Here is a 27508-nt window from a genome sequence, read left to right on the forward strand (position 1 = left end):
CTGAGGCTGATGGAAGTGGTAAGCCAAAACATCTGGAAGACTACAACTTGCCCATCTAATCACACATTTTAGGTACGTTCCTATTGTGACAATGAATATATATGTATTAGTAAAAGTAGGGAAAGAACAGTTTTCCCTTTTTTATGATGCTAAGTTAAAACCTAGCACTTGAACTCAGTTTCATTCAAATCTCTTTTTACATACTTGATTTCTCTAGCCATAAATCCACAAACTAGGTGAATTATTCAATTACAGGTATTTTAAATAGCTTTGAAATAATATTCAGGGTAATTCTGAATATTAGCAGAATAGGCTGTCAAGCCTGGGCATGTTATTAACCATCTTATGTGACACATGCTGGAGAAAATGTAGAAAACTTTTTTAAAAAGCTATTTCAAAAAGCGGCTTACCATGCAGACTCACGCTGCTAGTATAATTTTTAAAACATCAGCTTTTGCCACAGTGGGAAGTAAAAGAAGTAAATTCTTCAGTGTCTTGTCCTTTCCTTGCACTATTCCATAGCAATGCTGTTCCCTGTTGAGCAAAATGCTAGGAATCACCCTTGGCACTGGCAGCAGGAACATAGAAACCGTCCTAGGCTTCTCTGAATTTTTCTGCATGGCGTTCAAACCACCCCTAGCTCAAGTTTGAATTATATATCTGGAATAATACGCTATTTGGAGTATACAGGACTACAGCTCTCCTGTTCATACACTACCACATGCCTTTCAAACAACCTACTGATGAAGACAGAAGTACCGACACAAATGGTGGTCAGAACAGAGGTAGTATTGTAGATGTTGAGAGTGGTTTGCACCTTAGTGCTGATGCTTAGTACAGAGTAAATTCTAAATTCATCCTTATTAGATCCTACTTAAGAAAAAGGCAAGGAAAGATTTCTGTCAGATTGAACATATCCCTCTTACTTCCAAAGTTTTAGTCATAATAAATTTTGAAAACACTAGGCACAGACAGTTTCTAACAAGTGAGGCTTGAGGCACTAAGGAAGTCTTAAATTTCACATTTGTGGGTTGCAAAGTAAATGTACTGAAGTACACTGTAGAGGTTTTGTACAGTGAACACTGACTGCATATATCTTGGTCTTTGTTTACACTATCAAACTTTGCTAGCTCTGTATAGTCCTACAAAGCTATATCCTCTTTAATTCTCCTGTACCACTGTTGGCAGTTTTAATTATGCAAACACAACTTGACGCAGGAGATGATGTATTTGGTAGAGGTCAATTTGGTGAAAATGATGCAAGTTTCTCCTTTTGGCTGATAGGAAGGATTATGATACCTACCAGGAGGTATCAAATGAAAGAGAAGGGGAAACAGTCCTGGACAGGAGTGGATAGCTCCAGCATATATCACTTCTGCAGCTGTGAAAAAAGTTCTGCAAAGACACACAATCCTAAACAAGCTGTGAACTAGGTAGAGCCAAGAGTTTGTCTTACTCAGATATTACTACCCCATATCCTTTTCCTTCCCTGAAAGAGGAACTGATGCCTGTATTAAAAATGTTTTATTATTTCTAAGGTTAAAAAGTCGCTGTCTACTTAGAGAGCAGCAGGACCTTGGTGTGCTAGCCAGCCCCTCTAGAGCAATGAGCAGAGAGAAGCCATCGCCACTTTCTCTGCTCAAGAATGATCATACTATTCCAGTCTTTGTAGAGTGACCTGTGCAGACACAAAGTAGATAACGGGCAAGACACCCCTGATTCACCTCAGCTGCCTGCAGCTGAGCTTTCCTCAGTCTTCCTCCCAAAACTGCTGGAGCAAGTGGTTCACTGCAGATGATCCAGCTATGCTGTGTTAGGCCGCCATCTCCTTTAAGGACTGGATTTTGTTATGTTTCCCAATGAAAACAGTCTGTGGCCTCAAGTCTTCAACCAGTTTGTGCCTTTTGCTCCATCTCCTGCTCAAATTGCCAAAAGAGGAGGTTTCTGTTCAGCAACACAGGCTGGAGTGTCCCACCTCATGCCAGATCCATAGGGTCGGTGGGTGGAGGGTAGCAGAACTCGAGTGACCCAGTGCCTAGGAAAGAAAGAACTGCCTTCAATAGAATATATGGAGTCCAGGAAGGTAGACTTGGTTATCTACTTCTCTTTAGTACTTTTCAGTTTACATAGACTGTCAAGGCCCACACTATTACTGTGGAATCCAAAATAAAGAGCTGTGACTTTGTGAATGGATCCAGGGTTGCCTACAGCCATTCTATTACCAGTGGCATAGTTTTATGTAGAGTACTTGCCAAGCTTCCTCCTCCTTTCAGGTTTCTTACCTTTGCCTCTCTATACCTAGAAAAACCTTCCAGTTGCCCAAAGGACCATAACTGTATGGATTTCGAAACACCTAGAGCCAAGAGAAGAATGATATGAAATGTATATTCTGTTAGGTAATTCCAGCACAAGTATTATTCCATCTTGTATAGCAACCCCTGCTGGAAGAATGCATGACTGCAAGGCAAATTACAGTACACTTTTAACTGGTCAGATAAATATAAAGCAAATTATAGTCCTTGTTTCTTTTTTTAAAAAATGACATCTAAGCCACTTGCAGTACCCTAAAAGAATCCAAACTTAAAACTACAAACAGTTTAGTTACAAGAAGTTCAAACCCATGTCTAAATAATGGTTTTGTGTATCCTGGAAGTCAGTAGAAATTGGCAGACAAACATCAAGAAAAGGTTGTTTCCACAAGGTGGGGTCTGTGGTAGAAAAGGCCCTGTTCCAAATATCCTGCATGGAGTCAGGAAGGTCCCTCCAGTATAGTGAGGCCATGTTGCCTGACATGTGATATGCACAATCCTTTTCTTCTTTGATAATACAAGCTACCACCTTTAGGCCACAATCGATACATATTTAGACAGAAAACAGTCCTTCATTGTGAATTAAAGAAATCCTAAAAGAAGGATAGGTATACCACCCCCATTTTCTTTCTCTGCAAAGGTTCAGACTCTCTCCTCACCTTGCCTTTCTTTTGGAGTCTCTTTCTTTCTTTGCGATTAATGTGCCTTTCGATGCTTGTCTCACCACGAGTGATGAGAACAGAATGCCACAGCATGAGAGCACCCAGTGCCAATGCTACTGAACTGGAGGAGGGAAGGAAGGAAAGGAATTATAAAACTGCCAAGGGTCTGAGATAGCCAGAACAGGTCACTTACAGGGGCACAGAAGGTTAGACTCAGGACAAAGTCAAGGCAGTGAAGCCCTGGGCCGTTCACTTTGCAGAAGGCGGAAAGGAGGACAGGAGGAGAGCTCTGTGCAACCAGGCTAACTTGGCAGCTTTCAGAAAGGGCTCTTGAGAGACCGCCTCCTCCCCCGCACTGCCATGAGCACTCTTAAACAGCCAGATCAGTTACCTGCAGAGGACCCAGGCATACACTATACTCTTGTGGAAAGCTCGCTGGCGGAAGGAGAAGGTGGGTGGTGGTGTCTGAGAGTATGTCTGCAAGGCAAAGCAGATGTTGCCCTGATCAGTTAAGTGAATGCAGCTGTGACCCACATCAGGACAATTATGGTAGTCTTCAAGGACAAATGAATGGATGGACAGCACAGCAGACAAAATGGATACCTTCTAAGAGATCTAAAAGATTGTGAATCAGCGATGGGCAGAGCATGGGACTTGGTACTCACTTCCCTTACTCCCCATCCTTGACTTGTATACTCAGAAAAGAGAGAGCACAATCTGCTTCTGCAGATACCCACTCCCCTCTGTAGGGCAATATATGGCCATTAAATGGGACTCTTAAGAGGCCTATGTGGGGGGGAAGGGAAGGGGCATATCTGGCCAGGAAAGGAATCTAAGCTGTTACAACCACTGCTGTAGATTCACTCCTGGGGCAAAACTCATGGCAAGCCCCCATGTCATGCTCTGCCCTGTCCCTGATTTGAGCAGCTAAGCAGCAAATACCCCACCTGATTGGCAGTCATGTGCAGTGTCTCCTTGTCAAGTAGTTTCATTCTCTATCGGATGGAAAACAAGCTGCCAGTTACAATGTTTCTGGGCCTATGTACCCCTGCTGCGTGCAGCAGCACCTTAAGCAGTGTCAGAGCTGGAAGGGGAAGAGTCCCTTCCACCAACCCAAGCGAAAACACCCCATCCATATCTCCCCCAAAACCAAAGATTATACAGGAATCTCACCTCAATAGCAGCATAGGCCTCCCAGAACATGTCCCAACCGCTGATACTGCTGTAGATACAGCCCATGGTCATGAACAACATGAAGGAGAAGAAGTACCGATGGTTGTAGTGTCCCACACAGTTGTTCAGCCATGCTGTCTCTCAGGGTTAAGTGTAACTGCAGATAAAAAGCCATCCCTCCTCACATCACAACAGACAACAGCCTATTCTGATGCTCCCAACAAAACTGCACTAATCGTTCACTGATTCTATTCAATATTGATAGCATTCTTGTTACACCTCAAGCATGTACCAATCCTAATTTTGTGAAGCTCTGCTTCTTACTATGCACAGTGTTATGCCAACAGGCAAGGATGTATCAGGGTAGTGCCACATGCACAAGGAACTGCAGCAACTTGTAGCCTCAGAATTTTTCTGAGGCCACAAGCAGGAAGTATAGTGATGTCATGTTGCCTCACTAGAGTAATGCACAAATCTCTTTAATACTACAAGGTGCCTCCTTTAGGGTATAATCCTGTATATCTACAGACAGAAACTAGTCCTACAGCTTTGCTGGTTGGAGAGTGCCGGCAGTTGTAAGACCATGGCTGTCTAAAGATGTATCTCTATCTCACCCATGCTGGACAGATTTCTTAACATTTTCTAAAAGTATATTTTGGATAGATTTCTTACCATTTTCTGGAGAGCAAACTTGGGCAACTTAAATTGGTCCAAATGTTTTGGCTACAATTCCAATCAGCCCTAGCCAGCATTGCCAATGATTGCAGGGGCATCCCAGGTATTCAAGTCCCTTGCATTTCTGGAACAAATGACCTGGTAGGACACTATCCATCACCCTAAGTCAGTCTTACTATGAGCCTGCAGAAGGATACGGCAGTGATGGTCCATCTTCAACACACACCTGTGGGAGGGAAATGCCACAGACTTTGAGCATTATTGCATAGAGCTTGGAGACTAGATAGTCAGAGGAAGAGCTGCTCCATGTGGCTAAACTATGGCACAGGCATAGTGCAGGCACAGAACTGTGACAAGGCAAGAGAGATTATGGTAAATCAGCACTCTAGTCTGTAGTACACATGCAAACAAGCAGCTTGTTGGAATCTTTATGGCAAGAACCAGTTAGCATGACTTTTAAGGGCCTGCCCCACTCCTGTATCCTATTCCCTTTGGGAATGTTGCCCAAGCTAAAAAGGAGGTTTCTCTGTGCGAGAGATGTTCCTGAAAGTAGGGGTTTGGGTGTGCTGTAGATATGCAAATCTGGAGAATTTGGTTGGAACTGGCTTCTTGAGAATTTTAGTTTTCATTTAGAATTCCTTTGCATAATTTATTCAGGTCATACAAGCTGGAGGATGCTCTCATGCAACCCTGCATATACCTCCTGCATTGATCTATTGTGATGCATTTTATAACTTGGCTGAAAGGAGCAAATTGAGGACTAGACCCAAGGATTCAAGCATGGTTTAGCTTCATGCTGAGAAGGCAATAATTAACCTATGTCAAAAATATAATATAAAATCCAGTACACGAAAATCTTACATTCTATATTCAAAATTATAAAGATCACAGAAGTAAATACTGGGTAATAGGATTATGTTGCTCACTTTGACATGCTTTGTTTTGAAACAAATATTTGGATAATAATGAGAAGCAGTAGGAGCTTACAGGAAGGGGAAAACAGGAATCAAAAGATTTTAACTCTGACTTTGCTGGAATGTGTTCCCATTCCCTTCTGTAAATTAGACTTGGCTCTGAGACTAAAAAAAATGTCTCCCACCCTATTTTAACAATCAGTTTTCAGCAATCTCTGCCAGGCATAGGATTCTACACCTGAAATCACAGTATTTTCCATATACATAAAAGATCAGAAGATAAATTAACCCCGTTATGGATACTGCCATAATTTGAGACATTGATCCTCCTGTGAGAAGGGGCCATAGCTCAGCAGTGCCTATCATGCAGGGTTCGGGTGTCATCTCCAAACTGCTCATGTCAAAAGATCTCTAGCAGGACTGGGAAAACTTCTGCCTGAGAAAATACTTAGATAAAATCATGGCTGAAGATCTGATATATCTTCACCCAAATCACATAATCACATCAATGGTTTAAGTCTGGTTTATGCAAATAAACTTTTAAGCAGTCATATTCCAGACAGTAGTGATTTCTCTGAATAAATAATCTTAAAGAAAAGAGAAACAAGTTCTAGGTGACAAGAAGGAAAGAAATAGCATTTGAGTTGGATGGAAGGGTGATGCCCACCTATTGCAAATGCTGCAGTGATGGGTCCGGGCAGGCTTTGGTGCAATACATTTCCTGCAGATAGAGACGGCAGCAACATCACTCTTTGACTGCTGTGGGAAGAGAACAGAGTGGTCATGGAACCTTCACTAGCAAGCAAGAATGCCATTTCCTCATATTTCCTCAAAATAAACACCAGATCAAGAATATGTGGATCTAGTACCTCTAGAGCAAGCATAGACAGAAAGTAGATCTCCAGCTGTTTTGGACATTTTTTCAGAAGTCTCTGGAAGCATGTCTGATGCTTGGGAATGCTGAAAGCTGAAGTCCAAGGCATCTGGAACTCTATTTTCTGCACAGCCCTGCTTTAGAGCCACCACACAGCATCAACTGAAGGCCAGTCTTCAGTTCATGAGGAAATGGTAGGAAGTGATGACAAGCAGCTTTGCTTTGAATCTCAGCATTCAAACAAAGAAGGCAAACAAGAACATAAGAACAGCCGTGCTGGACCAAACCCAAAGCCTGTCTAGTCCAGCAGTCGGAACACACACGGGCAAACCAGCTGCCCACAGGATCCCTCAAGCAGGACGGCTGCAAGACCTCCTCCTAGACTACTTCCTCATGAATCTGCCCAATTACTTTTTAAAGATTGGTGGCCAACACTGCTTCCTGAGGTAGCAAAGTCCATAGTTTACATGCTGTGTGAAGTACTTCTTTTTATCTGTCCTAAACCTCCCACCAATCAGTTTCATGGGATGACCCAATGTTCAAGTATTCAAATGTCTCCTTCTCCACACCATGCATTATTTTAAACCCCTCTATCATGTCTCCCCTTACTCGCCTTTTTTCTAAGCTGAACTGTCCCAGTTGTAGCCATTCCTCATACGGGAGCTGCTTCAGCCCCCTGATCATTTTTGTTGCCCTTATCTATACTTTCTCCAGTCCATTTTCAAGTAAGGCGACCAGAACTGAACACTTCCAAGACAAGTTTCACCAAAGATTTGAGAAGTAAGATTTTGGCAGTTTTTTTATTCCATTCCTAATTATGCCAAGTGTGAAGTTTGCCTTCTTCACAGCAGCTGAGCACTGGGCCAGCATTTTCATTGAGCTGTCCACCGCTGCCCCAAGATCCCTTTCTTACTCAGTTACTGCCAGCTGAGATCCCATCTGTGTATACTTGAAGTTGGGTTTTTCGGCACCAAAATGCATTATTCTGCATTTTCTTATATTGAACTGCATTTGCCATTTTGATCCCCATTCTTCCAACTTAGTGTTACTCTTTGGAGCGCCTCACAAGCCATTTTGGGTTTAACCCCCCTAAAAGGTTTATTGTCATCAGTAAACTCAGCAAACTTACTCCTATTTGCAAATCATTTATGAATAGGATGAAAAGCTTTTGTCCTTACACAGAACTCTGGGACTCCAGTGATTAGATCCCTCCATTGGGAGAAGCTGCCATTCATTCCTGTCCTCTGTCTTCCATTCTTTAACTAGTTAGAGTTCCATAAGAGGACCACCTTTTTATTGCAGGACTGCTTAGTTTGTGCAGGAGCCTTTGGCAAGTGACTTTGTCAAAAGCCTTTTGGAAGTCCAAGCAAACGGTGTCTATGGGATCACCCCTGTCTACATGCTTATTGACGCTCTCAAATCCAATCAGTTAGTGTGACAAGACTTCCCCTTGCAGAAGCCATGCTGATTTCTTTACCTGTGGGGGATAACCAGGCTGTGTTGTGATGGCCATGTAATAGTGGAAGACTATCATGACGAGGTTCCAGTGGCCATAGATGAAGTGCCAGAAGATCCAGCCGATGGGGTAGGTCTGTAAGATGAGTGGCAGGAGGCAGACGTATACTATGGCCACCACTGAGCTGGTCAATGTGATCACCAAAGCCACAAACACCTGTTACAGGGAGGAGGAAAAGAGCTGAGCCACCAGCATCCCACCAATTAGTCAGCCCTTTCAGTGGAAAAATGGGTAGGTGATGGACGCTCAGCTTGGTTTTCATGGAAATCTTGAGAGAGAGCAGAGCCAGGAAATGGTTATGGGATTCTGCAAAGCACCAATACCATCTCCTCCTGCATCTGCAAAGTCATACATCTCCTTGCCTTGCTTAGTAGTTTGAAGTAGCTACTCATGGCAGCTTGAAACCTGGAGCTGCAGCTCTGAGAGCTTGAGCTGAAAGACTCCAACAAGCCTTAAGCTCCACTACTGTTCCTTTTTCCTTAGTACTCACCACCCCGAACCAACGGGTGACATGGTCCACTAGCCAGTAGATGGGCTCAAAGAGGGCATCAAGAGCAGTGTCACCATCAGCGAAGGAATTGTACACTAGAGAACGTAAACATAGCCATCCGTAGAGCCACAGTTGTTCCACCTGCCGAGTCAGCCAGAACCGACGCCGCTCACCTATCCGCAGGCACTTCAGGAAGAGGCGCATGACAGCAGAGTACATCCGCCGTCGGCTCCTCATCCCTGACATTCAGAGCCTGAGGAGAGAGGAAACCATGTCAGCAAATACCGGTCAGGGGATTTAGAGAGCAGGCAAAGGTTTGTTTTTAAACATCCAGCAGTTCCAAGTGGGCTAAAAATCTAATAAACACACAAACCTACTGTTCCAGCATCATGATGCTAAGGGATGTAATGCTGCAGGGAGGTGGAACAACCATTACTCAACCTAGATAGTGCTGAGACTGGGGAGTCGCTCTCCTTTCAAATGACTTCAAATGCAGCAGTTTTGCGCTCTCCTTACTATCAGTGGGGGGAAAGGACACAGCCTTAACTAATACTCTGAGTGGGAGTGCCCCATACGGCTTTGTTGATATTTCTGTTTACTTCCTCAGATGGAACAGCAAGACTCCTTCTGTACCCATATGCAGAAAGAGTTCAAGGGATCAGAGATTTCCCAAATCATTCTCCAAAGTGTTAGTAGGGCACATCTGTGGGAATTACGTTCGGGTTTCTTTTTGCAAATGTCGTTGTACTAATTGCAGATAGCCATGATGAAGGGAGAGGAAATAAAATAACTACTCTGAGGAAATCAGAAATATGATGAGTGGTAATGACACTGTGTCTTTCCTAGGATTTGTTAGGACTGGCAAGGTCCAGAATTTCTGAAGACAGGTGAAATACCTAAGATAAGGAATGAACCCTCACTAAAGGACAAATAACCCCTTACTTCCTCAGCCTGGTAGAGGGAGTACCAGCTTGGAGAAGGTTGCTTCATAGAGCTGAGTACCTATAAAATTTAGAGAGCTGTCACATAGTAATGGAGTAGACTGAATCTTTGCTCCCATCTTTTGCACTTCCCTTGAACTCTGTAGAATGTTTGTTAACAGGAAAAAACCCATTGGAGAAGAAGGCAATGTAACTATCAATCATTCCCCCAAATCTGCCTAATCTCTTTGCCAAATCTACCTTAACTGGGGTACAGCTAAGAGATCCAAGAAGAAATAAATTATAAAAGACGAGACTAGAGGATGACACTTACCTGCTTGCTCAAGTCCAGCATCAAACTGCAACTAATTTAAGAGCAAGGAGGAACATGAGCTAGGCCAGCTCAACAGAAAGCTGATCTTGGCCAATTAATATTAACCAGGAGTGTGACCTTAGGAACTCCTCAGGGTAGAACAACCTAGCAAGGGGGCTGTGGAGCAGAAACAGCACAAAGGGGACTAAGGTAGGAAACATAGCACTTCCCTAACAGGCTTCAAATTAATTTTTAGTTTATACAAATGTAGGCAAGCAGGCTTCTGTCCAGCTGGTTCCACAGCATCTATGAATTGCAGTCTCCATTTAATCCAACAAAACTCCCAACTCCCTCCAGTCAAGTCTTATTTCTTTCAAAATATCTTCTGATGTTGCTGAGAGAGAACATATTTCTTAAAGTTTCTTCTATCTCAGAGCTACTTACCTTTTGGGCTTCGTCTAAACATATGGTATAGGTATACAAGTTAGGCAATCTAAGTCTACCTTAAAGTCACTCACACATGAATATATTTTCTCAGGATCTTCTTAATTCTGCAACTAAAAAGTCTGACAGAATTTCACACTTAACTGCAGAATTTCTGCAGCGCTCTGCTCAGAGAAGTTCCCCACAGGACAGACAGGATCTTTATGTATAATACATTTAATGATCTGGTGGTCACATAATTCATTTGGAATATTTATGGGCAAAAGCAGAAGTCTCCATTTATCTGTATGGACTCAACTACTGTTAAGTGATCAAGCATTCACTCACATTGGCCCATTTGTGCTGGCAATTACAGCGCATGCATGCATGCGCACACATGCACATCCAAATATTATGCATGCCATTAGCTGGGAATATCCAGAGTTGAGCCCATTCTTTGCAACTGAGCAGAATTGGCATCATTCCTGGGCACAGATTAAGGGTGATTTCTGAAGCTAGCGTCACTCCTCTAGCAGATGGCAGCAATAGCAAAAAAAAAAAAAAAAAACCCCACACAAGGGAAGATTAGTGGCTGTGATGCTCACCAAGCAATGCTCAACAGACAGTGGGTCTTATATGGTGAGGAGGTCAAGTGGTTAAAGAGATGTTATAGTCCAACCTACTCCAACCTAGTGCAGACCAGATGAGGTTGGATTACCATCTCCAGCCGTCATGTTGTCTGAGAATGGCAAGAGCCTTAATCTAACTACACCTGGAGAATACCAAGTTGGAGGTGGATGTTATGGTCACTACATTCTTTAGGAAAAGAAAGTCAATTTGGGTTGTATCAAAGGTCTACAGTCAATTCCAGTTCTCTTACTCTAGGCATACCAACCCCTAATGCAGTCTCCCATCCTCCTGAATAAATGCCAGCACTGGAGTGTCGGGGGAGCTGGAGGAAGGGAAGATTCATGTCCGTCCAACAGAACGTTTGTAGAGACTTGGAAAGTGGAAAGACTATTCATTTCAGCAGGGTTTGGATCTATTTGAGCGGGAGAACCACGCATCCCGAGGAAGTCTGTTCCAGTGTGCAGCTGCTATAGGGAAAGGTAGCTGAGCAGTTACTGAGGAAACAAAGGAGAGTCGCTCCAGCTTCGTTCCACAGCCGCGGAACGTCCACAGAGAGGAAGCTGTACATCAGAAATCGGGCATGGAAGAGAAGCCCCTAAACAGCAAGGGAGAAAAGGGGCACCGCCGGAAAAGCAGCCTCTTCCAAAGCGCAAAGGGGAAATGAGGTCTATCCCAGCATGCACCACAAGAACACAGCGCGTAAGACACCTCTCCTTCTTACCTGGCACTGCCATTCTCTGGGTCCAGTCCAACCCAGACTACAAACCCTGCTACCGTAACCATGCAGACATCATCAGCTTCTTAACCACCCTTTCATTCGCCCCACCTCATTCACGCATGCGCAAGCGTGCGCCCTCCAAGCTATAGGGAACTACGATTCCCATCGCCCTTTGCGCGCCGCGCGACACTTTCACCTCCGGCTTTGGTTACATTTTGACCTCGTTAGAGCTTTCGCCCATAACGGACTGCTCTCCAGAGGGAACGCGTGCGTGAAAGAAGTCATGTGATCACAGGGGCGCCCAGTGAGAAGGCGGCTTACGAGTAGCCTAATAGAAAGCACTTTTCCTGCGACCCGGACGGTGAGCGGAGGCAGCTGAAGTTGCTGCGGCCATGGCTCCGTTACGCTACTGTGTCCCTGGTAGGTGACTGGGAACGGGGTGGAAAGCCAAGCCGTGGAAACGGTGCTCGTGAGTCCACCTGCAAAGGGATTCTCTGGCCGAACGAGGCAGACTGTCCGTATTTAGACATCTGTCACAGCAGCCTTTCGAAACCTGGTGCTCTCTGAGGCCACTGGACAACAAGTCCCATCACCCCAGCCAGCTCTGGTGGCTGGGGTGATGGGAATTGCAGTAGAACACATCTGGATGGCGCCTAAGTGAGGAAGGCTGATGTAGGCCTCTAGTCTAATCCGACAGAGTTCTTACGTTGATGGTTGGAGAAAGATGGATAGACATAATGGACGTAGGATAGTGCTGGGGTGGGAGTATGGCTCAGCTCAAGGACCCCTCTGATTCAGTGTTTCGTTCATCTCCGGTGGCCAGCCAGAGAAACCCCCGACCAGGGCATAGAGCCAGTAGTACTCCCCACCTTTCGTGGAACTGTTATTCTGAAGTATATGTTCTGAGCCCTGAGGTCTTCACTGTTGATAAAGCTAATCCTCAGTGAATTCGTCTAATCCTTTAAAAAAGGCATCTAAGCTAGTGTCCACAGCTACATCATGTAGCAGTGAATTCTATAAGTTAACTATGCATTTTGTGGGAGAAGGACTTCCTCTTTGACTGCCCAGAATTTGCTACTGGTCTGTTTCATTGGCTGACCCTGAGTTTTGGCATTATGAACAAGGAAGAAATAATGCTCACTCACATGCACTCCAGCTCTGTTTGCATCCCTACTTTTTTACCATGTAGCTTTGTTTGACAGGACTACCCTCATGCTTTCATTAGTAAAATTTATTTACTAATTTATTGGCTTTTTTCCTGTATGGAACCCAGGGTGCCTTACCTAATCTTCCTTTTCTCCATTTTATCCTTGTAGCAACCTTGTGAGGTAGGTTAGGCTAAGAGTCATGATGGCCCAAAGTCACCCTGTGAGCTTCATGGGAGATCCAGGTTTAGTCTTCACTCAGCCAAGTTCCAGTTCAACCACTATATTGTACTGGCACTACACACACTGTAGAATTCTTTATTCTGGAATTGCCCTGATCTCTCCTGCATGTAGAATTGCATTCCTTGTGCCTTGTTTGGAGGTACAGTGGACCTTTCAAGGGGTGTTTTTTTGCTTTCTGGAGAGAGCTGAGATGGGACATGGCTTGCCAATTCCTGCCCCATATGCTGTATGCATTTGCTTTATATATTTAAAGCATTTTACCCTATTGTTATGTGTCAAGGCTCTTGGAAGCATTTGTGTAAGATAACATAATTTATATTTTTCAAATGTATGTATTTTTACTAGCCTATTTTTTAAAAGCGGTAAAAACCTTTTGCCTTGTTGGGTTTTGTTTCTTTTCTCCCTCACAGGTAGTTGCCCTTAAGTAGTTACATAGTAAGAAGAGAAACACATTATAAATGTACTGAACCACTATGGAGATGCAGTAGAAATTGCATGTAATATGCTGTTCCAATCACAGTCCTTTAACAGAAGAGGAGTCTATAACACAACACTAACTTTTAAAACTGTGAGGTACCTGAGCTGGTACTGCTTTCATCATGACATTTTCACTTGTGGTGTTTGCTAATGCTTGGGGAAAACTTACAGAATCTATAAGAGTGTATAAACTACTCAATGAACACTGTGCAGACAAGACTGTATAATCCTAATTTCCTCTAGCACAGGTAATGAGAATAGTAGGTTGCCTCAGGTAAACTGTGACTTGTTGAGAGATCCTTGACTTGTGTTCTATCTTACAGGAGAGCGACTCTGCAGCTTAGAGGAAGGAACATCTGGGAGTGGCACCTACACACGTCATGGGTCTATCTTTTCCTCTTTGGCTGGCTGTCTCATGAAGAAAACGGAAAATGGCATGGTGAGAATGATGTAATCTCTATGCATCATTTGGGGACTGGGTGGAGGAGTAGCACGTGCAGGATGCTCCCAGCAGTCCCAGTCTGAGCATGGTGAAAGGGAGAGAAACAAAGCCACAGGTGCAAAAGGTACGAGTCTGTGGCCCAAGATGAACAAGAATAGGAATGTGATAAACTGGTAATCCAGATGACGCTGCAGTTACAGTTATTTTATGGTGTTGCCTTAGTATTCTGAGGCATTACAGCAAGTGAATGATAAGAACTGATAATATTGGCTTCCCTACAGCTCCCCGTGATCTCTGTGATGAGAGATGCAGAGTCGCAGCTTCTGCCTGATGTGGGAGCCACAGTAACATGCAAGGTAATTTCTAAAGTTTTAACTGGGGACAGTAGAATTATCCTATGTGTCAGGCAAAGCAACAGTTGAGGATATGAATAGAATATATAAGCCTTAGGCATCAAGATTGACCTTACAATGTTATTTCTGCATCTATTTATACTTAAGATGTAGTGGCCCCTGCAGTTCTTCCTCACAAGGTGCAGTTATGATCTTTTCCTTCAGAGATTGGATGTAGAAGGAAGGGAACAGGAACACACTCCATCCCAGAACCTAGATTAGACTTCTTCCTCACAGAACTGACAGCTTCACAGCCAGCAATTCTAATTGTGCTTTTGTCTGATAAAGGGAGGAGGATGACTAAGACACTAAAAGTTGCTATGTGCTGAAATTATGGCTCCAGATTAAACCGTTCACAATCCTGACTTTTTTTTCACCCCACTTCCATCCAGGTTTGCAGCATTAACTCTCGTTTTGTGAAAGTGCATATCTTGTATGTTGGCTCTACACCACTAAAGTCTCCATTCCGTGGAACAATACGGTAAGGAGTGATCTTAGTTACCCTGGTTATCTGTACTGTTAGGGGCTGTCTTGATCTTCCCTCTCAGTTAACGTTTTGATTTCATCATTGGCAGTTTGGTTATAGTGAGAATTAATGATCTATTGAATCTGTAATAGATCTGTAAATGATTGATGGTGGTACAATCAGTTGTCTTATGAGAAGGAGAGAAAAGTAGGAAGATTTAAGATCTCATCTTCACTTCTCCCTTTACAGAAGAGAAGATATTCGAGCTACAGAGAAAGACAAGGTCTGTTGGCTAAACATTTTGACTAGAACATATGAATAAAATGGGTAGCATTGCTAATTCACATAACACTTGTTTCTGATGCTTAATGCATGCCTGTTCATTACTGCTCTTGGGTCAGCTTCCTGATAGAAGTCAGCATCCTATGTGGAGGCCATTCAGCAATGCCTCTTTTTAAGGTTTGTGAAGGATAAAATTGGTTTGCTGGACTAAACATATCCTGAACACAAAATCAGGTAAGTGTCATGGGGATGCTTTAAGCCTTCCTACATGTCCAAATGGGCCTTGCTTTATTGCACCATCCCTCTGATAGCATCAGTTTCTTGAAGTTGCTGATACATTTTGATTGCTGTATGTTCCCCTTCTCCCCTCCCTCCCCCTTCCCCCCCCCCCGGCACTTCCCATTCCACCTCCTCGCCCCTACATGATGACAGGTAGAAGTTTACAAGAGCTTCCGACCAGGAGACATTGTTTTGGCCAAAGTTGTATCCTTTTTCTATTGCCTGTACATCCAAGTTTGTGACTGTTAGGTGGAAAAGAAAACTTCAGTTTATTTCCCTTAACTTGTGGAACTAGATCTCTTTAGGGGATGCACAGTCAAATTACTTGCTCACCACAGCAGAAAATGAGCTAGGGGTAGTGGTGGCTCACAGTGAAGCAGGTAAGAACAATCACGTTCCAAGCAAGTTGAAGGTAATGCTGAATTATTATATACAATCTGGCATCTTCTGGCCTCAAGCATCTGCAAAAATAAGTAGGAAGTAGTGTGTCCTTGGTAACACTGGTGTCGGGTGAAGGAAAAGTTGAGAATAATGTATAGTAAGCTCTCAGTGTAAAGTAAAATGGGCAGTTTGTGGGTACCTGGTTTTGGAGAACCTTCTAGGACTGGAGCAGCTCAGTTTTGTGGTAGAAACATAGCTATCTCCATCCAGTGGGGGACTTTTTCTTTCCCAGGGGAGGATGTGAATATTAATTTCTGCTTTGATCCCAGGTGTACAGATGGTGCCAATCAGCTGGTGTGAAATGCAGTGCCCCAGCACACATGGCAAGGAGATGCGCAAGGTAGCCCGGGTACAGCCCCAGTTTCTACAGACATAGTGAACAATGCATATGCCAAGATGCACAGCTAGTACAGGAAAGGTCTGGCTGTGGACAGAGCTAAAGGGACTTAATACTGCCTTTCAGTGCTGCTGCTGTGAATGAGCCTCACGAGTGTGCAAGATAGAGCTGGGCCTAAAGAAACATATACTCCACTTTCTGAAATAGTCTGAGGAAGAGCCCCACAGCCTCATTTTCCAATTTTTCATGCCAATCGCACTGTCTTTTTTCTAAAATAAATGCACTATTTTCTGTACTTTCCATGGTTTCTGTCTTGACTCAGTCATAGGACCTGGTAATTCCTGCTTTGAAAGGAGAAATAGAACTATGTAAATAGTTGCCTGCTGCATTTTTTCAGCTTTTTTTCCTCTTTATTTTTACATATACCACCTCAGGGTGATATTAATAATTTTCCTCCAGAGAAGGTTAAGTGCCTCATTTGTACTTTGAACCTGGTGATTATGGATAATCTTTGCTATACTTCCCTACTGTTTTTGGTACACTAATACTCTTAGCTAGAACAGAATTATGCAGAGATATTAGTAAGACTGGAGTTCCCAGTATGGTGCCATCTGCCCCAGTGTGCCAGATCTGCTAGACTCCCTGCCCCTTCTGATTGCTAACTTGTCTTTTTTTAAGTAATTAGAAGGCAGGCATGCTATAAAGCAAAGAACTGATCTCCAGGCTATCTTTATTTCTAAGAAAAAAATCTGGACCCCTCATAGACCTGTCATTTTTAGAAAAAATGGCACATAGCTTGTAGCTCAGCATTTTGTTCTGATGTCTATCCTCTCTCCAACCTCTAAAAAAAGAAAAGCTAAACCAGGGACTGATAGGGAATATTTTAGGAGGCTAGAATGGGTGGTGATTGGGGGGTGGGTCAGTACTTTTTTCTGTGTTTTGTCTTTCGTGCATGTGTGTTAACATAGTTGGCTTTTTATTTAAATCATTTTAGACTGCCTTTAAGGGTAAAACCATTTGTTATAACACAAACACTGCCAAAATGCACATTACTCTGCTTTCACCTATTTGCCTTTGGGGAAATTGGCATTTTGTAACTGGCCATGCCCACCATGGTAGCCATTTTGTGAGAATCCACAACACTTGAATGTGCCTTTCGGCTGAAAATGTTGGCAACCCCTGCAGTGAGACAGTACTGAAGGACAGTTTGTGTAGCCCAGTTATGAGAGGCTGAGAGTTAAGTAAATCATGTTGCAGTTCTTCCAGCTGGCTCTGTGTAACTAAGATTTTGAAGAACAACTTTGATCCTCCCACAAATGAGTTTCTCTGATATGCTCCTTTGGTAATTATTTGATCAGGCCATAGAGGTCTGTTGGCTTCTACTTCCCTAAAACAACCGTATCAAATGCAATCAGAAGGGGCATGGGATATTCTGGTGGACACTTTTCTGTACAACCAACCCTTACGTCCTTAGGTCTAGTTTGCTAGATCACCTGCAAGATGAAGAATCTTGAGCAGATATCCTGGGGAAATATAGCAAGGAGAAGAAATGCTTTTACTTGTGCTCCTGCCTGTTTTCCAAAACTCCCATACAAGTCTTTGGGCATTTCTTCTTAGCGTAAGTTTTCTCATATAGAGTAGGACCCTTTCCAGCATTCTGAAGTATTTTAGTCCCAACATGGTTTGCCATCTGTCTAAACTAGAAATATATTGCTTAGCCTGATCAGTTTTAGCGAATCTGCCTAAATAAAGTTGGGCTTTTTTCTCTCAAACTGAAATATGACTATTTAAATCTCTTTTTGAACCTGAACTGTGGACTAGAACATCATGAGTTGAGTACAAGGAGCTTTACTAAAAGAAAAATAGTTATGGCCAAGGGCTGAGCATGGCGTCTGCCTTGACTTTCTGTATTTAGGTTTCATACCTAATACTGCTAAGATTACTTAAAAGGTGCAAGGAGCCTGATTTGACTACTTGGGTTGGATAGTCACTAATTAGGTGAGAAATGTGGGGCTGGTTAGGCCAGCTTCTGTACTTCTTGCACTGTTGGCAGATGGAAGTAGAGCTTTCCTTTTCCACTTCCTTAGAGGAAGCAAACATTCCTGCTTGAGCTGGAACCTTATGCTAGCTTCCTTCACCCAAGCTGCTGCTTTGTTGTAAACCATCCAGAGACATCAGTGATGGATCGGTATGTAAGTTTTGTTTTAAAAAAAGCTGAAACGTGGATAGGTAGAAACAAACAAGTTGTGTTACATTAACTGCTGAACTAGAACTGCTAGCATATGGCTGTAATGTTGCTGTCAATCATGATAAAATCAACAGTCTGAGAAGACTGCAGACCTCACAGTATAACCTGAATATCAACTTCCTTTTTAACAAAATAGCTGCTTCTTTCCAAAAATACTTTCCTGAAGTAGGAGTGTCCCTGGAGGCTGCATAAGAGATGGGTTCTAAATAGTAACCCATTTTGCCGGTTTCTTAAGTGTATCTCTAGAGTGGGTGTGAGAGGTATAGGGACCAGGAATAAATTCCATCATAGAATGGGAAGGCTGGGATGGTCAGGCAACCATTGCCTTACAGCTCTCTGCTCCTGAGCCTCACACTTCTGAGGTTGCAGTGGATCCTGCAAGCTAACCTGTGGCATCACCTTGCCTGGTGACATGAATCCTCACTGGTATGGTGGCACAGGTGTCTCAACCCCATTCATTGCCCCCACTCTGGTAAGTAACACAGACACAGCATCTATTGCACATAATTCTTTATTTTACTGAGGCTAGGGCAAATGCAACCATTGTACAGTGAAGTGAGCTTCAGTGTAAGCCTGCCTTATGTCAGATAGGGATACCACACAGACTGTGAGGCAGAAAAGCAACACATGATGATACGCATTATTATCTGGGCTTACTGGCACTACACAGCAAGGTTATGGGATCACAGCTGGAGATTCCAGGATGGGGGCCCTTCTCTTCCTGGCCTCACCCCTTTTCCCTATCATTTTCAAGGCAATGAAACCTAATACAGAATCAGGTGTAGCTTGAGGGACAGCTTAAAAATATATGTGGCCCTTTGGTGAAGTGACAAGCTGTTTCTACAAACACCCAATAGACATCAATTATCCTTGAAACTCTGATGTGCTGTCCAGAGCAACCCTAGTTTCAAAGTCACAATCCGGAATGGCCAAACCACATCAAGCAACACTTGACTGACTACAACTACAGCTGCCACATTACATGGAATGAAGGCAGGAAGGGCACTCTTTGGGGAAGGCCCTTCCATTTTAGCAGCACCACTTTCCATTGCACTGAGCTTGGCTATATTCCCAGAGCCCCTGCTGGATCGTGGTTCACATCCCGAGGCTGATCCTGCTGGGGAAAAGTGAATGTGGAAGGAAATTGGTCTTGAAGGAAATAACATGGCCCTAGGAAGCTTCACTTCCTTTGGCTCTGCAGCCCAGTCCCTCAGGCTTGCAACAGGTATGTGCTGGGAAGGGAAAGGGAGGAGAGAGGGGATCTTCTACTGATTGTGTACTCCTGCCTTCACTTCTTGACCTTGCCTTGGGCTGCCACAGCTTCCATGGCCTTACGGACTGTCTCCTCATCCCCCAGGAACTGCATGGGCTTGATGGGCTTCAGGTTTTTGTCCAACTCGTAGACTATGGGGATACCAGTAGGCAGATTGAGTTCCATGATCGCTGCTTCAGACATTCCTGAAAGGAGAGGAATTAGTCACATAAGCAGCTTGGCATTATTACCCCACACAAGAACCTTCTTGGGGTTTAGAATCAGACCTGAACAGCAAAAGATACACAAGTCTGGTCAAGTCAGAAGTAGACTTACCTTCTAAATGCTTAACAATGCCACGAAGACTGTTGCCATGGGCAGCAATGAGCACCCGCTTGCCTTCTTTGATCTGAGGAACAATTTCCTCATTCCAGAAAGGCAAGGCACGAGCAATGGTATCTTTCAGGCTCTCACATGTAGGCAGTTGATCTTCAGTGAGGTCAGCATAGCGGCGATCCTAGGGAAGAATATGCAGTGGCACTTAAAACACGGCTGCAAATTCCTGGACACTATGAAAGCCACCTGCTTTGTGGGATTCTTTGGATGTCGAAGTATGGCAGGCAAGTATGCCCACAGTAACAGATCAACAAATCAGCTTTTCTAAAGCAGTTCTCCAAGTGAGGAAACGCACCTCAAACTGCTTGAGAAAAGTTGATTCTTAGATCTGTGTTGCACTGTGCTCCAGCTATGCACAATGCTCACAGTCACCTGCTCCACCTGACCTCTTAAGAGTAGGCATTTTACAAGCAGGCCCATGGGAGGTGCTGTGTTTCTACTGAGATCTCAGACCAGTGGTATTCCACATAAACAGTATTATTTCTTAATATTTATAGTCTGTAGGTTTTAAATCGGGGTTGGCTGTGGCCCTCCAGATATTTTGCCTTAAAAATTGCCCACCCCATTGTAAAGAATGGTTTGCCAAAACTGATCTCCATCATTTAGATGGAGCACAAAACGTAATGCTTTGGTCCTTCACCATTTGCTCCACTGAAGCCTTCTCTAATATTGTGTTTTCCTTTGTAGAAACATAATTTTAATCATTAAATAAGTCTGGATATGCATTTATTGGTAATACTTCTATAGCACTGACTAGAACAAAATCCCTAAGCAGTTCACATATAAATGTTAAAATTACATTAAACGTACAATATTAAAAACAATTCCAATTGCAACAGTACAGTGCATAACAATACAAGGAACTGTAACATGAAGCAGCATGATTAATTACTAGCCAGAAAAAGCCTGAGTGAACAAGTACATTTTTGAGAAGCATTCAGTTTTGGCTCCTAAACTGCACAGGGAAAGGTTTTCCCAGCGCAAGATGGGGGCTGCTGCCTTTTTACTAGCCCCAATCACAATCTAACTGTCCTGTTGTATTTAATCTGTCTGGCAGAAAGGCGATGCTTCTAGTCTTTCAATCCATATATTCGAATACTGGTAAACTAATTCACATTAGTGCATTCACTGTGTGAATATAGCCAAGTGCTAGGAGTTACTCCAGATGTGTTCAATATAAAATTAAACAGCATGATCTTACATGTGACTTATACACTCTGGCCATTGGCATGGTTCAATCCAACATGCCGTCTAGGTGGAAGTCTGCACCGCCTCTGTACAAACAGCCTTGACTGCTGTCACCACGCAGTACAAACATCCATGAAGGAACACAGTGTAAATGATTAATTGCATGACTGGGATTCTCGTTTGTCACAATAGCCACATCCCATATAAAACCAGCAATTAACAAGGCTAACTGTAGGATTCCCAAAGACACTGGAACAAGGTGAGTAAAATATGGATAATGGATAACATCCAAGCAACTGCTGAAGGAGTTGGGTGAAAAAGGAGGCTGTTAAATCCATTGCTTGGGAAATGGAATAACAAGAGGTGTGACATGAAGTCAAATCCTATTTATAAGACTCCCCTTCATGATAATCATTTCAAAATCCTCTCTGGCATCCCTTAAAGCACCTTCATATCACTTACAGATTAGAGCTTTCTGACTCACCTTGCTGATGGTACTGTAGAAGGGGTGATCAGGTTCCATTGGAGGTGGTGGAACATCAAAGGAACGCCTCCAGATCTTCACCTGGGCCTCACCATGTTTAGCAGCTGTCTCAGCCTTGTTCAAGCCTGTCAGGCCACCATAGTGCCTCTCATTGAGACGCCAGGTCCTCACTACAGGTAGCCACATTTGATCAATGGCGTCCAGCACAGTCCAGAGGGTGCGGATTGCCCTCTTCTGTACAGATGTGAAGCAAATGTCAAACTCATAGCCAGCATCTGGAAGGATCCAGAGGGTACAAAATGTATTGATAGACTCCAACTTTGCACAAACTTAAAAAGACTTGACAAATTCATGCAGAATACAGCTATTAATGGCTACTAGTCATGATGACTATTTGTTGCCTCCAGTATCAAAGGTAGTATGACAGAGCACTAGAAAGAGGGTACTAATGCACTCATGCTCTGCATGTGGTCTTCCGGTTGCCACACTGGCTTGCTACTGTGAGAACAAAATGCTACAGTGAATAAGCTTTTGACCATTCTTCTTGCAAATTAATATGAATTAATCAAATTAATTCAAGCTGTAGTCTGCTCTATCCAAAAGCTCAATAACACAGTACTCTACAACGATTATGAGTTAAGTACAAAGCTAGTCCTGTGACTCCTAACTTGAGGTACTAAAGTAAGCTAAACATCTCAGCCTAACACTTTAGTGTGGAAGCCTCACATCTGTTCACTCAAGAGTATAATGCCAAACACAAGATGAAGCACTTACCCACTAATCTGGAGGAAAAACCCAAATATATCACACAAACAAATCAACTGTGGTTAAAATATGCACTTTTATTCCCCTTGTATGCTCACCATCACCAAATGGCAGTGTTGAAAGTAACAATAAACCCAGCAAAATACCCACACATTGCATTATTACAAGCTTGTCCAGTTCAGTCAGTTCATGCTGATTGGCTACACAGGAACTCAGTGAAATGGAGATGAAATGCTTATGTAATCATGGGGGGGGGGGCGCGTGGAGAACAGGACCTGAGCAGCCACTGCTTTTTCTACTAACTGGAAGGAGAAGGACCACAATAATCTCTTCGAAGAAAGGGGGTGCCATTTAGAGCAGCAGTAATAAATGGTCCTTGTAATCGCTTGCCCCACTTGGGGAAGGAAAAAGAGTTGTGCAATAGTACAAATCGGTATTGCACTGGAGGAACCAGCAGTTGTGCAACACAGAGGGGTTGCATGGGACCTTGTAAGCATTGGACAAATCACATATGACCCTGTGCCAGGTCCTTTATGCAATACAGAGATGATACCTTAAAAGGGTGCTAGAAAGGATTTATGCAGGTACTTTTTATACCCGAAGTATTTTGTTCTTGTGTATATTAAAATCAAATGCAAGGTACTCTACACAATTCCTAGGTAAATGCAGTCTATAGATCTCTTTCAGTGAACATAAAAAGAGGAGAAATTAACAGGATTTTGGTTGCATCTTGAGCCTACAGAAAACATCGGTTGTTTTCTAGAACTCTCCCTTTCCCCCAACTTCCTGTAGCAAGGACTGGACACAAACTCTCTCCCTGTTGCAGCAGCACTGAATGACTCAGCTCCTACAAAATCTCCCTAACAAAAGGCCCAGGCAGATTGTCATTGGACCCTGAAGGATGGATGATCTAGAGAGAATGAGGAGAGAAATGTGCCTTGCATCTCATGAGGTATTAGCTACTGCTGGGTTCTTTCCTTGAAGATTGCCGTTTGTGTGGGTGTGATTGTGTGTGTTATATAATATACAGAAATATAGCTCCCATATAGCCTGAAGTGCCTGATCCTGCCTCATCTTGGAAGCTTACGCAAGGTCAGGCCTGGTTGCAACCTGGATGGGTGACTTAAATGCTGCAAACTGCCCAGAAAACTTCAGCTACAGGCAGTATAGAAATGTATTGTAGTAATAATGGTAATAACAATAAAGGGATTGCTCGATTCAGGAAGAAACAGTGCCCTGATGGAGATGGCAAACTGACCTATCCAAGGTCATTGCCAGACTATTGCACATATAGGGAGACATATCTAGAGATGCAGTCACGCTTTTTACAGTGGAAGAATAGCACATGTGGCCTACTCAAAGTAGGTCATGCTGCTTTCTCATGCAAAGCAGAAAGTATGATCAAGAGGCAGTCAATTTGTCCTGCTACCCAAAGGAGTCAAACCTAGTGGTATTCAGAAGCACTGGACTGCAGCTTGCATTATCCCCAGGCAGCTTGACCATTAGTCTGCTGGCTGAGGATTATAGAAACTATAGTCCAACATATCTGTGGATACCAGATTGAGAAAAGCTGTGGTAAATAAATGGTGAACAACCTTTAACCCTCCATATCATATTTGGCATAGATCTAGACTGAGAAGCTGTTGGAGGCTAGCTGTCTCTATAAAGAAAGAAACCAGTACTTAAACTATTCTATAATTCTTCCACTTTAGGTCCTGGTGGGAGGAAGCTACTTTCTATTTCTTAACCAAGAGGACCAAGTGTTTAGGAGAAAGCTCTCCCTTTTACTAGACATGAACAAGTACTGATTAAAACAGGTTCTAATACTGATTAATACTGATTTAATCAGATACAAGTACTGATTAAAACGCTAAGCCATGTGGCCCCAGGAAACGAAATTCCCCTCTGCTCAAAACCCAAAAGGTCCCGGGTTTCTGTCTCATTGTGAGTAAGCTATGAGAAAAAGCATCCTTGCCCTACAGGACCAATTTCTGCCCAGTTATCTGGCAATCTTTTTCTGAAGAACAAGTTCAACTTAATTCAGAGGGACTTGTTTCCGAGTAAATATGGGTAGGATGTAGCTCCACCTTCCCCATCCTTGGGCCATGCTGGCTGCAAACTGCTGTAGTCTTGCTGCCCTTAAGATGCTTTGAACTAGATCAATCCATAGCTCAAGGCTGATTGGAGTTGACGCCACATATCTCTGGCGGGCACCAGGCTGGGAAAGCCCAAGGAGCTAGGCCACCCCAGAAACGTGCGTGGCCCAGAATAACCCCTTCCTTTGTGTGGGGAAGAGAAAGCCACCACGTGGCTCAAGGCAGCGAAGGGACTGAGCTCGCACATCTCTGCATCCGGTGGTCCCTTTATCACAGGCAGGCAGCTCTCCACAGCTCCATCACCCTCAACCCTTCCTGCCAATAAACCACCAAGCTCTCGTAGGATCGTGCCCTCCACCCTCTCCCCCACCCGTGCCCGCGTCTCCCTCTCGCCCTCCATCGCCTCTCGCATCCCGCCTGCTCCCTCCTCGCGTCTCTTCACCTCTCAGCGCTTCTCCGCCGCGCTGGGCTTCCTCCTGCCCAGCCGGGCTCAGGTCTGCATCGTACCAGCCACTGAACCGGTTCTCGAGGTTCCAGGCGCTCTCGCCGTGCCGAATCAGAACCAGCCTGTACGCAGCCGCCATGTCGCGAGCGGAATGAATTGGGAGCAGTGCAGACGTGCCGGGTTCACCCTCTCACCACCTTCGTCCGACCGAAGCGGAAACTGCTCGCCCACCGCCAGGCGCATGCGCCGAAAGAATACCTCGCCCACGAGGGCTGGACGCCGGTGCTCCTGTAAGCGTCGAACAGCAGACTCAGAGACGCTTCCAGATTCCGGGTTGACTTAAGATGCTTTTGCAACCCCCCACCCCAAATTTTTCGCGAGGCGAAGCGAGAATTGTTATGATAGGGCTGCTCCAGAAGCAATGCCAATAGCCCCCGCAGCCCCCAAAGCAAAAGGTAGCCGTAAAGAGAGGGTTCGTGCTGTGATGTAGGTTGTTCCATTGGAAATATGCTGTTAAACGTGGAAAAGTTCAGCACATAAAGTCGGCGGAAAATTCTGTATGCAATTGATACTGGAATTTCGCAAAGGAGAGAAACTAGGATGGGGGGGTTAAAGAGATTTGCCTTCGCTGCAAACAAGGGGAGTTCTCTGGAGAGATTTTTGTTAGAGTCCCAAATCCACTTTTAAACTACAGTATTAATAGTACCCTACATTGCAGGACTGTCTGCTGCCAAGTTCTGTGAAACATATTCCCCCCAGCATACACATGTTCTAAAGGATCATGGCTGGCTGGCTGGCTGGCAGAGCGTTTTTAAAAAGGGGATTTTAATTTTTGCCTTTGCTTTCATCTTTTATTTCACAGTTTCGTCATTAATTTCTACGGACCGCTTTCGTTTCCACCCGAGGGAAAAACAGAATAGCTTCACAAGGAACCAGGAAGTTCCATCTCGAGCTATTTACATTGTGATTCTACAATAGTTCAATCTCTACGGGCGACTCCGAGCCTCTAAAAACCCACCCTCCGAATTCAGCCTTTGCTGTGCGCATGCCCTACTCTCTTCGGCTTGGCCGGCTATGCCTCAAGCCAGAATTCATACGTGCAGTTTGGACGAGGGGCTATGACGGCTTTGCGCATGCGCTCAGGAGCAGCGGTCCGGTCGTACCCGGAGGCACGGAGCTCACGCAGAGCACGCGTAGAGCTGCGTGACCCTCCGGGGGGGGGGGGAGCCACCCTCGCAACGTGTCTGGGCGTCCCCAGCGAGTCCCACTTTTCATATTCACTCGGAACTGAAACAGCCTAATTAATACATAATTTTCAAGAGATGCACAACATGCGGCAAGAGGGCAGATCCCTAAGGAATTACAGGGAGGGGAATGATGCCACTTCGGAGCCAGGCGCCTGATGGGATTCAGTCCGAGCGCGTGCAGCTGCATGAAGTGGAAACTGTGGAACAGCCGCATGGCAGCACACCCGTAGCTATGACAAACGTTAGCTTTCTGTGCCGGGGAAGCAACGCGGCCGCCTTAACCCCCAGCACTCGTGACACTGACTGGTACTGATGGAAATTGTAGTGCAAAAGATCTGAATGCCACAAGGTTGCCTGCCTCTGCAACATACGGATGAAATTGAGGAGGCAGTTCAATACAGTTAGCAAAATACAAAGTTAAAGCTTCTTTCTATACTGTATCAATTTAGGCTTCAGAGTATTGCCTGCTTGAAGTATCTCCCCTGGAAAAAAATTCCCTGCCCCTAGAAAGCTAGAATGCCAGAAATAAGAGTTGTGCTTTACCATCCTCTTGCATTGTTTTAAAAGAGCAGGGAGTCCCCCACCTGGAGCAAAGAAACATCCAACACCCCTGCCCCCACACTAATTAAGTGATACTGTAGTGCTTTATTCGATTCTGGTGCTGCCTGTCCTGGTGTTCCCAAAGCCATTTGTCACCTAGATTCAAGAACTGCTCATGGATACACCATCTCTAATAAGACTGGGCAGCTTGTGAAAAGTTTACCTAGGTAGTGTTTGCCAGGTGGCCATGAAATTGTTTTTCATGGTGTACTTTACTGGGATGCTACACAATCCTTTCTGAAGAATCCACCTGAATCCAATTTTTTAAAAAATCCACACTGGGTTGCCAAATACCTGATTATCATACAAAATTAATGTCCACATTTATGAAGATTGTATCTGCCAGCACTTCCAAACGCATTTTTACACTCTTCACATTGCATTGTATTGTTCTCATTTTGACCCAGAAAGCAAAATGTAGCACTTTCTGTGCTACACTTTGAAAAAGTATTGCTTGCTCATCACCACACAATTCTGTACTGGGAAGGAATTTGAACACATGCCAAGATTTAGTCCTGCATTCTATCCATTGAAGCATGATACACCACCCTTTGGTACCTCTAATCCACCAAATCCTCATGTGAACTATCTTCTCTCTGCCTTCCTGCCCCACTCCAATTTGAGGCTGTAATCCCATACCTGCATACCTAGGATAAGTCAATGATA

General features: G+C 44.1%; 3 protein-coding genes across 9 annotated transcripts; 1 reads left to right on the forward strand and 2 right to left on the reverse strand.

The window, feature by feature from the left end:
- Nucleotides 1-1507: 1507 nt before the first annotated feature.
- On the reverse strand, nt 1508-11740 carry ZDHHC16 (zinc finger DHHC-type palmitoyltransferase 16). Of its 7 annotated transcripts, none has more exons than XM_044436718.1 (11): nt 11621-11739; nt 8614-8866; nt 8085-8279; nt 6401-6489; nt 5017-5045; nt 4145-4278; nt 3919-3966; nt 3363-3448; nt 2969-3092; nt 2283-2353; nt 1508-2035 (listed from the first exon to the last, which is right to left on the reverse strand). In XM_044436718.1, the coding sequence occupies exons 2-11, from the start codon at nt 8857-8859 to the stop codon at nt 1921-1923; spliced, it is 1137 nt and encodes a 378-aa protein (XP_044292653.1). In that variant the 5' UTR covers nt 8860-8866; nt 11621-11739; the 3' UTR covers nt 1508-1920. The 7 variants fall into 7 exon arrangements, with proteins under 7 accessions (XP_044292653.1, XP_044292625.1, XP_044292643.1 ...); XM_044436690.1 differs by having other exon boundaries at nt 6401-6492; nt 11621-11736; XM_044436708.1 differs by lacking the exon at nt 11621-11739 and adding an exon at nt 11165-11512 and having other exon boundaries at nt 6401-6492.
- Nucleotides 11741-11859: 119 nt separating this feature from the next.
- Nucleotides 11860-16416, forward strand: EXOSC1 (exosome component 1). Its single transcript, XM_044436775.1, has 8 exons — nt 11860-12037; nt 13806-13921; nt 14206-14280; nt 14709-14797; nt 15032-15065; nt 15497-15547; nt 15639-15723; nt 16054-16416. The coding sequence occupies exons 1-8, from the start codon at nt 12010-12012 to the stop codon at nt 16158-16160; spliced, it is 585 nt and encodes a 194-aa protein (XP_044292710.1). The 5' UTR covers nt 11860-12009; the 3' UTR covers nt 16161-16416.
- Nucleotides 16417-18864: 2448 nt separating this feature from the next.
- Nucleotides 18865-25233, reverse strand: PGAM1 (phosphoglycerate mutase 1). The gene is made up of 4 exons (XM_044436762.1): nt 24993-25233; nt 21690-21964; nt 19958-20138; nt 18865-19827 (listed from the first exon to the last, which is right to left on the reverse strand). Exons 1-4 carry the CDS (start codon nt 25132-25134, stop codon nt 19658-19660), a joined length of 768 nt encoding a protein of 255 aa, XP_044292697.1. The 5' UTR covers nt 25135-25233; the 3' UTR covers nt 18865-19657.
- Nucleotides 25234-27508: the final 2275 nt, after the last annotated feature.

This window comes from Varanus komodoensis, unplaced genomic scaffold (assembly GCF_004798865.1).
Source record: "Varanus komodoensis strain SLA01 unplaced genomic scaffold, ASM479886v1 scaffold1, whole genome shotgun sequence".
NCBI lineage: Eukaryota > Metazoa > Chordata > Lepidosauria > Squamata > Varanidae > Varanus > Varanus komodoensis.

Coding starts and splice junctions, on each gene's coding strand:
- ZDHHC16 (XM_044436690.1), bottom strand. CDS start 8,859: ATGTCAGGGATGAGGAGCCGACGGCGGATGTACTCTGCTGTCATGCGC. Junction 4,279..5,016: donor GAAGATGGACCATCACTGCC/GTATCCTTCTGC, acceptor CCTGAGAGACAG/CATGGCTGAACAACTGTGTG. Junction 3,967..4,144: donor AGGCCTATGCTGCTATTGAG/GTGAGATTCCTG, acceptor TCCATCCGATAG/AGAATGAAACTACTTGACAA.
- EXOSC1 (XM_044436775.1), top strand. CDS start 12,010: ATGGCTCCGTTACGCTACTGTGTCCCTG. Junction 14,281..14,708: donor GAGCCACAGTAACATGCAAG/GTAATTTCTAAA, acceptor ACTTCCATCCAG/GTTTGCAGCATTAACTCTCG. Junction 14,798..15,031: donor CCATTCCGTGGAACAATACG/GTAAGGAGTGAT, acceptor CTCCCTTTACAG/AAGAGAAGATATTCGAGCTA.
- PGAM1 (XM_044436762.1), bottom strand. CDS start 25,134: ATGGCGGCTGCGTACAGGCTGGTTCTGATTCGGCACGGCGAGAGCGCC. Junction 21,965..24,992: donor CGGCGGAGAAGCGCTGAGAG/GTGAAGAGACGC, acceptor GGATCCTTCCAG/ATGCTGGCTATGAGTTTGAC. Junction 20,139..21,689: donor TCTACAGTACCATCAGCAAG/GTGAGTCAGAAA, acceptor ATTCTTCCCTAG/GATCGCCGCTATGCTGACCT.